General features: G+C 47.4%; 1 protein-coding gene across 3 annotated transcripts in view; it reads left to right on the plus strand.

Annotated features, from left to right (window-relative positions):
- Gyc88E (Guanylyl cyclase at 88E) overlaps positions 1-13,306 on the plus strand; it is a 152,547-nt gene that overhangs the window by 119,454 nt on the left and 19,787 nt on the right. For all 3 annotated transcript variants that reach the window (XM_071689584.1, XM_071689586.1, XM_071689587.1), the window contains 9 exons: positions 320-528; positions 1,758-1,881; positions 3,057-3,204; positions 3,917-4,043; positions 4,633-4,837; positions 6,951-7,097; positions 7,805-7,937; positions 10,016-10,123; positions 11,948-12,067. In XM_071689584.1, the coding sequence (XP_071545685.1) occupies positions 320-528; positions 1,758-1,881; positions 3,057-3,204; positions 3,917-4,043; positions 4,633-4,837; positions 6,951-7,097; positions 7,805-7,937; positions 10,016-10,123; positions 11,948-12,067 (1,321 nt within the window). The remainder of the gene's footprint in view (positions 1-319; positions 529-1,757; positions 1,882-3,056; positions 3,205-3,916; positions 4,044-4,632; positions 4,838-6,950; positions 7,098-7,804; positions 7,938-10,015; positions 10,124-11,947; positions 12,068-13,306) is intronic.

Below are 13,306 nucleotides of genomic sequence, written 5' to 3' on the forward strand. Positions count from 1 at the left end.
ACACTATGGGCCAGATCAAACAGGTGGGTTACCAAATACATTATGGGCCAGGTGGGTCACCACTAAACTATGGATCAGATCAAAGGTCACTAGGGGTCAGGTCACTCACTACCTTAAAACATTAAGATCCAGGTCATAAGTTATAAGACAGATATGAAGACTGGGGCAGGTGAGGTTGCCATGTGCTATAGACAAAGGCCTCGTGTAAATGCATTTTCTCAGGCGTTGGGATAAAATTTCAGAGGCTGAGATTAAGTAACGTGTGACTTTTCATTTGGCGGAGACGACAGGCCTTAACCGTGTGACTTATGATGTGCAGGTGGCTCGCCACTTCTACAACACGGACATGGAGATCGAACTGCTGAGGGAGGAGTTCATCCTGGACACTACCCACGTCACTTTCCAACTCACATTCGACAACCAAGCCTTCTCCAATCAGATCAACCTGACCCTCATCCGCGAGGAGCAGACCCTCCCGCTGAAGGGCAACATGCTCTTCGAGATCTTCCCCTTCTGCATACTCCTGGGGTGAGTTACTGTATCATCCTGAGGCCATAAACCTCCCCCCAACGTTCTCTTTGTTCAACACACTCGCTAAGCAACCCTCGAGGGAACCCCCTCCTGAAATGTTCAACTCCTCACACTCGTGCCTCCTGAAGGTGCCATATTCATGGGTTAAGCCTCATCCAGCTGCACCTGCAGGAGACGGTAATTTATGAAGTAGTGTGTGTGTGTGTGTGTGTGTGTGTGTGTGTGTGTGTGTGTGTTAGGGTTCATGGTGGCTCCTGCTGCAGGCACGGCAGGTCGGCCATTGATGCGACCTCGGATTCGAAGACGGGTATGTGCACATCCTGTGCAAAGAACTACCACTCTGAAGGAGTCTACATTTCCCTGTTACTGGAAGCAGCGCAGCCTTGGGGTAAGTATAGCCTTTAGAGAGGTCTTCGGTAACACGAAGACACAGAAATTCGTCTTAATTTGATTATAATGTACTGTGGCTGAGAGATCCCATTCACTGTGAAGATCAATCACTTCAATTCCTGCCATAATGAGATGTTTTAACTGACCTCCAGGGTCCAGACCCTTGGCTCCTATGAGCCTCGAGTGCCAGAACCTAACCCTGGTGACCCCTGAGTGCCAGAACCTAACCCTGGTGACCCCTGAGTGCCAGAACCTAACCCTGGTGACCCCTGAGTGCCAGAACCTAACTCTGGTGACCTCTGAGTGCCAGAACCTAACTCTGGTGACCCCTGAGTGCCAGAATCTAGCCCTGGTGACCCCTGAGTACCAGAACCTAACTCTGGTGACCTCTGAGTGCCAGAACCTAACTCTGGTGACCCCTGAGTGCCAGAATCTAGCCCTGGTGACCCCTGAGTGCCAGAACCTAACCCTGGTGACCCCTGAGTGCTAGACCCTCTAACCCCCGTGAATCCTGAGTGCCAGAGCCTTATCCCAGTGACCACTGAGTGCCAGACACTAATACTTATGATCCCTGAGAACCAGAACTTTAACCCCTGAGTACTTAAACCTAACCCTTGACTCCTGAGTTCCAGAAACCCTCACCCTCGCAAAATGAGTGCCAGAACCTTAACCCAATGACTCCTGAGTGTCAGACACTAATCTTGATGACTCCTGGTGACTCAGATGGTTAACCATCTGAGTGCTAGAATCCTAGCAGCGTTATCACTCGCTGCCCAGCCTTAGTCTTATGAACTGCAGGCGTGGTAGGCTAACGTGTGACCCTTTGACCCGGGCAGGAACAAGATGATGGTGCGGTACATCGGCAACAGTATGATGCAGATCATGCCCGACCTGGTGGGCAAGAAGATCACAGACTGGTTCGACCTCACCAGACCACATGTTGACTTCACATTCGAAAGCGTGAGTACCTGCTGCACCACCCAGTAGTACCTGTCGTACCTCCCAGTACCTGCTGCACCACCCAGTACCTGCTGTACCTCCTCGTCCCTGTAGTACTACCTCCTCCTCCTGTAGTACTACCTGCCGTACGTCACCCTCCTCCCAGTACCTGTCGCACCTCCTTCAAGCAGCCACCTCCCAGTGCCTATCGGCACCTCCTCCAAGTACCTGTTGTGCGTCCTCCCCGGGACCTATCGCACGACATCCTTGGGGATCTATTGCACGTCTTCCTCCATGAACTGTCGCGCGTCCTCCCCTCCCATACCGAACCCTTTTATTTTCATTACTATCGGGTAATCACATTGAGGCCTTGTCGCACTCTATGCCCATCCTCATTACTCTGCATTTACTCCGCCTGAAGTTTATCAACCATCAGACCAATTTCGGAAAATGTCTAGGTCCCCAAGTGTGTGTTGGGATGTAGACAAATGAGGCAAATAGAATTTCCACCCACCACCACCACCCCCACAGGGGAGAGCTTCCCTGTGACCTCTCTCTCATCTGCTCTCCTTCCTCTTGGTGTCTCCTTCCCCTCTGGACTGGGTTTCTCATTTACCGACCCACACTCCTCACCCCACCTCTCTCTCACCCCTCACGCACTCTCCCACCCGTCCATAAATTGCATTTCATGTCAACGCGAAAGAATCGTTAGTCAATTTCTTATTTCATCTCGACACTCAAGCCATAACTATGTATATTCAGCAGCCATGTATATGGCACAAAAGACAATAGACTCATTATAACTGAAAGCTTAAAATGCCTATCATACAGCCATGGGCAGTCTAAAGCTCTACAGGAACAGGGACCTCTGGGAGCCTGGTGGCTCATGGACGTAGTCTATCGCTGTTCCTCGAGGGAAAAAAAAAATAAAACAATGCTTGTGATGGTGTGTCCTTGAGGCAAAGAAACAAGGACGAGGCTGTATCATGTAGAGTCTGGCGTAGAACCAACTCCGGAGCTGGCCTCGACAACAATGCTGTGACGCTATTCGTCTCTAAGCTCTTGTCTTCTCCATTCATTCATTTCACTTGTCCTCCTGTGGTGAGGGGCCGGCCTCTCCCTCCACCACTGGCTGTGACTAACCTCTCCCTACCCATTTCCACCAGCAGTGACGGTACCTGTCCTCTCGCCAACAGATCCTGCGTCGCACCAACAACATCTTCGAGCTAGTGACAGTGGACTCCGTGTTCCCGGGGAAGGATAAGATGAACGGTGACGTGCACGGCGGCGCGCTCAACGATACCAACGACGAAGACCTGGGCGAGAAGAGCTTCAAGCTTAAAGGTACCCCACACGACCCGATTCCCCCCACTCCTTTCTCATTCAGAGATACGAACGACCCCTTAACACGATCTCCTCTGGCTCAGTCAGAGATACCAACCCCCTCTCTCTCTCTTTGTTAGAGGAACGACACCTTTCCTCAGTCAGAGCCACCACAGACCAATGAATGTATATAATCTGAGAATTGATTTCAACACCCGAGGAAAGTTCGTATGGTCAAGATGATTCATCTGGTGCCAATAACTTTACTCTTGATTGCCTTAATGATCCTGCCGAGCCTATGAAATAGCAAACCACCCAGAGCCATCTGGAGAAAGACAATCCATCGTTTACAGTTTGACGGAATTCATCATACGAGAAGCAGTCAAAACATTTTGAAAGCAACTTACGAAGTATAAAAAAGGGCAGACACTCAATTCTCAATTCATTTTAGACTATGACCTTCCCTACCCTCACTCTGTGCAATCGCTTCATCTGCCCATCATGCCAGTCTTAAAAAGTATTCTAAATGACAAAATGCACAGAAAAATAACAGACCCAGGTCTAGAATTTGACACAATGTTTGTATCCTTATAAATGTCTATGCAAAATTTGTTGACTGCCTCCCGTATGACGGGCCAGAGAGCATCATTACCAGAGACTTTCTCGTGTAATACCAGTCTTGTACCGTACACTCTCCCCGTGACTGTGAGGTGTGTCTCTCTGCTCTGCCCAGGCCAGATGATGTACATGGAGGAGTGGAAGATGATCCTCTTCCTCGGCACGCCTGTCATGAGTGACCTCGACTCCCTCATGGTCACCGGCCTCTTCATCAACGACCTCTCCATGCATGATTTCTCCAGGTGGGTCTCTCTCTACATATGTGTGTATCCTACATCCATGGACGTGTTCGATTTCATGTGTATGCAGTAACCTCAAGTAAAACACTATAGTTCATTTGTATTACTTACTCTCTATCTTTTGTCGCCATTCTGACACATAACTACTATCGTCTGTCTAAGTGTGCATAACTGATGTATAACTGTATCCATCTGTGTAAGTAAATAAGGAAGAAAACACGAGCATACACACAGTGCCTTCCAGTTCATGTTTCCGTGTGACACAGTTCAGTTTGCCCGAGTCCATCACATGTTGCCATGTCATACTGTAACGTCAAGGCACCATGACAAGTGAGGAATGATCCTGACCTTCCGTCCTCAGCACATAAGACTTTATGCAATACTTTCCCTGCAGCTGACAAAAATTGATTGGCATAAGACCCATAACTCATCTTTATTTCACATGACCAAAGACCCATAACTCGTCTTTATTTCACATGACCAAAGACCCATAACTCTAGTCTTTATTTCACACGACCAAAGACCCATAACTCTAGTCTTTATTTCACACGAGTTCTGCTCGTTATAAGGTTGTTGTCACCGTCCCTGGCAGGGACCTGATGCTGGCTGGGACGCAGCAGTCGGTGGAGCTGAACCTTGCGCTGGAACAAGAGCAACACAAGAGCAAGAAGCTGGAGGAGTCCATGAAGAAGCTGGACGAAGAGATGCGACGCACAGACGAACTCCTCTACCAGATGATCCCCAGGCAGGTGGCAAAGAGGCTTCGCAAGGGCGAGAACCCCGTCGACACCTGCGAGGTCAGTCCCAACACCTGTTGGCTCGGCAGGTGTTCCCGGTAAGACAATGTGTTGACATCTGTGGGCCCCAAAGGTGTTGCCTGTAAGATGTGTTAACACCTGTGGCCTAGCAGGTGATGCAATGGAGAAGAACAGACCGGGAACATCCATCAAAATTTAGTAGTTGGTCCTTTCAAAGTTGATTGTTATATTAGATGGCGTCAGAAAGTGGTATCACGTTATATATATATATATATATATATATATATATATATATATATATATATATACAGAGAGAGAGAGAGAGAGAGAGAGAGAGAGAGAGAGAGAGAGAGAGAGAGAGAGAGAGAGAGAGAGAGAGAGAGAGAGAGAGAGAGAGAGAGAGAGAGAGAGAGAGAGAGAGAAAATTACAGAGAACATGACTCTAAACTCCTTACCAGCAGAGGTGGTAATGGAGGATCATCAAAGCCTTTGGTGATTCTCAGTACCCATATCACGTCATGCATCTTCACCTTATCTTTCCCAGACTAATCTATAAATCGTCCAGTCAGCTATCATGGGTGGCTGGCCGATGTACTTCCTCTTTCGAATCTTTTTTTTTTTTTTCAAGTAGGGAGACCAAAGCCAGAGCCAATGCTCCAATTGGGGGACGCACTAGTTGACTAAAATGAGCGAGGGTTAGTTTTTTTGACCCGGGTTCGAATGCCTTAAGCCTGAGGACTAGATGTACGTTCGCTTTTTTTTCCCCTCTGCTTTTCTACACAGCTCAACAGGCTTTAGTCAGATATAAAGCGGATTTGTGACATGAACCATTTCGTTAAAAGCCAAGCTACAAGTCGTTGATTTACAGGGAAGTTACAGTCTTGTTTCGAATGATGCTTTCTATAAGTTTACTATCTACTGACGTCAACGTCATAGGGCGATAATTTCTGAGAAAAGACTCGTTGATTTTTGAAAATAAAATAAGAATATCGGTGTTGCATTGGTAGTCTTTCATTCCTTTCCCCGTAGCAAGTGATTCACTGAGAAGAGCAGTCGAGGGTTTATCATCTTTCGTTTGATGGACGAAAAAACTTTCAGGTCCTGCTGTTACATCTACCTTCGTTGCATTGTTTGCACACCTGTGGCTCTGAAGACACAGGTGCAGGTTAAATGTTATGAAATCTGTTGCTTTTGACACGTATTTCAGAGGTCTCGAGACATTCAACAGATCGCAAATATAGGTACATTACAGGAGCGTTTGTGTGCATTATTTTGCAAGGCAGATGTTCACATCTGGGAGATCTATACATTGGTTGGAGTGGAATTGCGGACGAATGCAATACTAAACTTTACAAGCCACAACGAACAACAAGAGCTTTCTATATAAATGCCAGATATATCTCCTTAAATACTCGGGGTCATTATGATGCAGTTCTTCAGCAGACATCGTCATTATCTCCTTAAATACTCGGGGTCATTATGATGCAGTTCTTCAGCAGACATCGTCACGTTAGTGCAGTCTTCCTGACCCCCCCCCCCCCCCCAGTTCAACTGAACCCTCTTCTATACCTGCCTTACGAACTTGGGTTCATTCAGGTCACCGTCTTCTTCCATTGCCGCGACGCGTCGCCTCACACAAAACTGCCCATCCTGACCTCCATAACAAGGATGCCACTTCGTTCTTACGGGAGGAGGAAAGTTTGCCAATTTGTGACCAGACAAACTAACTTAGCGTAGTGACAGCTTTACGGGCCCCTGGTGCTGAGATGAAGGCAGTGTAAACAATGTGGGGCGCCTCTCGCGGTCATTAGCCGCACTGAATGAAATCCGAGTGTTAACGGTCTTGGCTCGCATATCGTAACGCCTCAAGCGAGTAGTCACCCGTGCAGTTTGCATACGAGGACCTTCACTCCCCATAGGAACCCATCGTACCCTGCGTGGAGCGCAATCCTTATGCTGTATGAGCCACATACAAGGGGTCCTAGGCTGCATGACTGATACAACAAGGCTGTTGGTGATTGGTAAAATCAAGAAGAATTTCCACATTAGCTAAGATGATATCAATGAGTATATACATGATGTGAATCTTTATAGACACCCATGATCTATGGGGTTGGTGACCTGACCTGACCTGGTGTGACGTGTCCGGCAGACGTTCGAGAGCGTGACGATCCTGTTCTCCGACGTGGTGACGTTCACGGAGATCTGCAGCCGCATCACACCCATGGAGGTGGTCTCCATGCTCAACGCTATGTACTCCATCTTCGATAAACTCACCGAGAAGCACAACGTGTACAAGGTAAGCTGACCCACCACTTACCTTACCCCTCCATACGTCGACACAAGTACCTCTCCACGGTACATAGCTAAGGTACGGCTGCACGGTACATATGTAAGGTACGGATAGACGGTAAGTCTGTATGTTACCTCTCTGTGGAGGGCACCTACCACTCGACGCTGTGTATACACGGTACGTCTGCACGGTACCACTCCACGTACGGGCGGTGGGGTACCCTTCCACGGCATATATGAGAGAGGTGCCTCCCTCACACGACATGTCCACACGGTACAGCTCTAACGTACGTAAAGTATACGGATATCCCTCCAGGAAGTTTAGAAGGTCGGCAAGATATGTATTCCGTCGGTTCCCTATGCACAGTCTGCATGGTACATGTACAAGGTACATACCTCTGCACGGTGTGTGTGTGTGTGTGTGTGTGGAAGGGTATGAGGGGCCAGAGTATAAGGTATAAGGCAGCTAGATCTAAAACGTACAGGTGTCAGATGCTTCTGATTGATAGTTTACCTAAACCCCGACAACTACGCTAATACAAACCATCCGAAGATCTGTGAGGTGCGACATACGGTTTACTTAAACCCCGTCAGTCCTCCTGACATAAAAAAATCTCCCTTTGCTAAATGCTTCCAAGCCCCTAAATTCCCCCTTAGCACTCTCTCTTTACCCCTTTCTCCTGGTCGACGCTAACTCTGGTCTGGTTACGACAGGTGGAGACCATTGGTGACGCATACATGGTGGTGGCTGGGGCGCCCGAGCGGCAGGCCAACCATGGGGAGATGGTCTGCGACATGGCCCTGGACATGGTCGAGGCCATTACTGAACTTAAAGACCCTTCGACAGGTGAGTAGCTTGCTCTGTGTACCTATATACCTAACATGTTCCTTCTATACATCTAACATGTCCCTCAGTATAGCTATGTCCATCTATATACCTACGTATATACCTACCATGTACCATCCCTGTACACCTGACGTACACATCTAACCCACGATGCACACCAGTCATACACATTTGTCCTGCGCTATACACCTGTCAGACACATTTGTCCCACGCTGTACACCTGCCTTACTCATCTGTTATGCGATATACACCTGCCATACAAATATTTCCGTTTCTCCATATACGTGCCACACACACATCTGCCCCTGTTCTACATACCTGCCACACACATCTTCGTTCTAGATACCTGTCATCATAAACATTCATCTCAATCTATACACCCATCGGTGCCCATCTGTACACTCCGCCGCTATATATATATATATATATATATATATATATATATATATATATATATATATATATATATATATCTTTTTTTTGCTTTGTCGCTGTCTCCCGCGTTTGCGAGGTAGCGCAAGGAAACAGACGAAAGAAATGGCCCAACCCACCCCCATACACATGTATATACATACGTCCACACACGCAAATATACATACCTACACAGCTTTCCCTGGTTTACCCCAGACGCTTCACATGCCTTGATTCAATCCACTGACAGCACGTCAACCCCGGTATACCACATCGCTCCAATTCACTCTATTCTTTGCCCTCCTTTCACCCTCCTGCATGTTCAGGCCCCGATCACACAAAATCCTTTTCACTCCATCTTTCCACCTCCAATTTGGTCTCCCTCTTCTCCTCGTTCCCTCCACCTCCGACACATATATCCTCTTGGTCAATCTTTCCTCACTCATTCTCTCCATGTGACCAAACCATTTCAAAACACCCTCTTCTGCTCTCTCAACCACGCTCTTTTTATTTCCACACATCTCTCTTACCCTTACGTTACTTACTCGATCAAACCACCTCACACCACACACTGTCCTCAAACATCTCATTTCCAGTACATCCATCCTCCTGCGCACAACTCTATCCATAGTCCACGCCTCTCAACCATACAACATTGTTGGAACCACTATTCCTTCAAACATACCCATTTTTGCTTTTCGAGATAATGTTCTCGACTTCCACACATTCTTCAAGGCTCCCAGAATTTTCGCCCCCTCCCCCACCCTATGATCCACTTCCGCTTCCATGGTTCCATCCGCTGCCAGATCCACTCCCAGATATCTAAAACACTTCACTTCCTCCAGTTTTTCTCCATTCAAACTCACCTCCCAATTGACTTGACCCTCAACCCTACTGTACCTAATAACCTTGCTCTTATTCACATTTACTCTTAACTTTCTTCTTTCACACACTTTACCAAACTCAGTCACCAGCTTCTGTAGTTTCTCACATGAATCAGCCACCAGCGCTGTATCATCAGCGAACAACAACTGACTCACTTCCCAAGCTCTCTCATCCCCAACAGACTTCATACTTGCCCCTCTTTCCAAAACTCTTGCATTCACCTCCCTAACAACCATCCATAAACAAATTAAACAACCATGGAGACATCACACACCCCTGCCGCAAACCTACATTCACTGAGAACCAATCACTTTCCTCTCTTCCTACACGTACACATGCCTTACATCCTCGATAAAAACTTTTCACTGCTTCTAACAACTTGCCTCCCACACCATATATTCTTAATACCTTCCACAGAGCATCTCTATCAACTCTATCATATGCCTTCTCCAGATCCATAAATGCTACATACAAATCCATATATATATATATATATATATATATATATATATATATATATATATATATATATATATATATATATATAAAACCATTTGCACTGTACGGAAAGGGGTTGTGTGAGAGACAGATTACAGTAAGATTTATCGAACAATATTAGATTACATCAACTCAATTCTTTAAACTTGATTAACATATCTGTGAGGAAGAGAAAAAAAAAGAGTGTGTGTGTGGGGGGGGGGGGGGGGGATGTGATGCGCCAGACTCTGACCTCTGACCTTACCCGGAACTAACACTGTCCCGTCCCTCTGGCGGCCGTGCAGGTAACCACCTGAGGATCCGCGTGGGCGTGCACACGGGCATGGTGGTGGCAGGCGTGGTCGGCCTCAAGATGCCCCGATACTGTCTCTTCGGCGACGCCGTCAACACAGGTAAGCAAGCACCAGCACACTCGCTCATCCGAATTTCTCGCTTATTCGGATTATCGATTATCCGAATTATTTGGATTTCGATCATCCGGATTTCATCCAATTTCTTTTTTTTTCTATTATATAGATTTTTCACTAATGAGGATTTACGGTCGTCCGGTCTGCTATTCACCCGAGTTCTGGCCATCGGGAAGTACAGTCCATCCCGGATGTGCCTCATGTAAACTCGTCAATCCGGACGGTCGCTTATCCCACGTCGGTTAACCGAAGTCTTCGCTGCTCATAATCCGCGCATGTATAACGGTTGTCTGTGGTACTACCAGACATCCGAACCTGAGATTGTACTCACTCAAATATCTTCTCATTAAGTCGTAATCATGGTTGAGTGTCATGATCAATGATCGCTTCAAAAATACGAACATTTAATCATCTCAGATTACGTTATCCGGGTTTATATATATATATATATATATATATATATATATATATATATATGATCAGGCGATCGTTTAGCCGGACCCTGCAAACCTCCAGGTGTTCGGACAGGACGAGACCAGATCTCCATGATCGGATACCCAAGTGACCCAGCTGCCTTTCTGGAAAGACGTTAAACTGTGGAAAGATGTTAAGCTGTGTGGAAAGACGTTAAACTGTGGAAAGATGTTAAACTGTGTGGAAAGACGTTAAACTGTGGAAAGATGTTAAACTGTGCGTAAATATCACCCTTTTTTTCCCAACCCTTTTTTCCAATACTCTGATTGGTGAGTTGTTGGTTTTGTGATTATCAGTTTATCATAAAACATAATCTTCATTTCGGCAACTGGCCAGGAGTTTACTGGGTCGAGTCACTTTGCCGGATTTTCAATCACCCGGAAATTGCCATTCTGATCGGCTCATTAATCAAGAGGCGAGGAAACCAGGCAGACGCGAACTTTAACCTCTCACAAAAATTCTACAGCGTTTCCGACCCGCGCCCCTTGGTCGGGTGTACAAGACGCTACGGCTTCCTTCACAAGGTTCCTGCAGCGTAAGGTGCGCTACCTCCAGGAGCTGGGGAAAGTAGACTCCTTAGAGTAAGAAGTTCTTTGACGGAGGTTGTACTCCCCCAGTGACACACAGCCTCACCACAGGCCACTTTTCACTGAACACAGAGACGAACAGAAAGACATCTAGAATGACAGGGTGGATAGCGACCAGCAGACCAACGCATATAAGGAACAGTGGCCAATGTATGGAAACCAGGGAATGACCACTATGATGACCCACGCAACACACCCACAGAATGACCAGCATGATGACCCACGCAACACACCCACAGAATGACCACTATGATGACCCACGCAACACACCCACAGAATGACCACTATGATGACCCACGCAACACACCCACAGAATGACCACCATGATGACCCACGCAACACACCCACAGAATGACCACTATGATGACCCACGCAACATACCCACAGAATGACCACTATGATGACCCACGCAACACACCCACATAATGACCACCATGATGACCCACGCAACACACCCACATAATGACCAGCATGATGACCCACGCAACACACCCACAGAATGACCACCATGATGACCCACACAACACACCCACAGAATGACCAGCATGGTGACCCACGCAACACACCCACAGAATGACCTCTGGAGCACATAAGAATGACCCCACAGGAATCCCCTTAGAGAATGACCCCTTACCACAACCCACGGAGTGGGCCATAGAACGTGTCCACAGAATGAACCTTAGAATAATGTGCCATAAATCGACCTCACTCGACTTGACCACCCACCCCCTCCTCTCTCCCCCCACAGCGTCGAGGATGGAGTCGACGAGCGAGGCTATGAAGGTTCACGTCTCCCAGACCACGAGGGAGATCATCTCCCCCATGTACCACGTCGAGGAGCGAGGCGAAGTCACTGTCAAGGGCAAAGGTCAGTCCACGTCACTGTCAAGGGGCAAAGGTCAGTCCAGGTCAATGTCAAGGCCAGAAGTAAGTCTATGTCACTGTCAAGGGCAGAGGTCAGTCCAGGTCAATGTCAAGGCCAGAAGTAAGTCTATGTCACTGTCAAGGGCAGAGGTCAGTCCAGGTCAATGTCAAGGCCAGAAGTAAGTCTACGTCACTGTCAAGGGCAGAGGTCAGTCCAGGTCACTGTCAAGGCCAGAAGTAAGTCTATGTCACTGTCAAGGGCAAAGGTCAGTCCAGGTCACTGTCAAGGCCAGAAGTAAGTCCACGTCACTGTCAAGGGCAGAGGTCAGTCCAGGTCACTGTCAAGGCCAGAAGTAAGTCTACGTCACTGTCAAGGGCAGAGGTCAGTCCAGGTCAATGTCAAGGCCAGAAGTAAGTCTATGTCACTGTCAAGGGCAGAGGTCAGTCCAGGTCACTGTCAAGGCCAGAAGTAAGTCCACGTCACTGTCAAGGGCAAAGGTTAATCCAAGAGAGTCAAGGGTGGAGGTCACTCCAGGCCATTGTCACGGGCAGAGGTAAGTCCAGGTGACCGTTAAGGACAAAGGTCATTTCTTGGCGTGGTCCAGACAAAAGGTCCTTGCAGGTCACACTGAGGGGCAAAGGTCAAACATCCTGCATGCCAGAATTTGTCTCTGAAAGTCAACAATTCAATCGTTTGATGAGTGTTTGAGTGTCTGGTTTAGGTTTAATGGTAATGACGTTTTTTTTTTTTCCACACGTTAAACCATGGGTTTTAGGTTGGTTTATCATGAGTACGACTGGGTAACAACAACACCAGATCTCCTTTTCCCCTATGCCAGCCTACGGGTCTGGCTGGGGTTTAGGGACCTCTGTGAAAACTGACACCTTGAGAAAATACCGAACGACCCGGGGGTTATGATGACCTGACCTCCGACATGACCCTTTAGGGTCGAACCCACCAACGCCACCTAATCTTACAATAGAAAATGTGACCTAACTTCCACCACAGACCCTGCCACCTTAAAAAAAAAAAAAAAAAGGGGGAGAAAATAACCATTTTCTAATCACTCAACTCCCCCCTTTCAACACACTTCCAAAACTTTGTGGTAGGAAGGAAGGAAGGATGGAAGGAAGGAAGGAAGGAAGGAAGGAAAGAAGGAAGGAAGGAAGAAAGGAAGGAAGGAAGGAAGGAAGGAAGGAAGAAAGAAAGAAAGAAAGAAAGAAAGGAAGGAAGGAAGGAAGG

The sequence above is a fragment of the Panulirus ornatus genome, chromosome 47 (assembly GCF_036320965.1).
Source record: "Panulirus ornatus isolate Po-2019 chromosome 47, ASM3632096v1, whole genome shotgun sequence".
In the NCBI taxonomy this organism is placed as follows: Eukaryota; Metazoa; Arthropoda; class Malacostraca; order Decapoda; family Palinuridae; genus Panulirus; species Panulirus ornatus.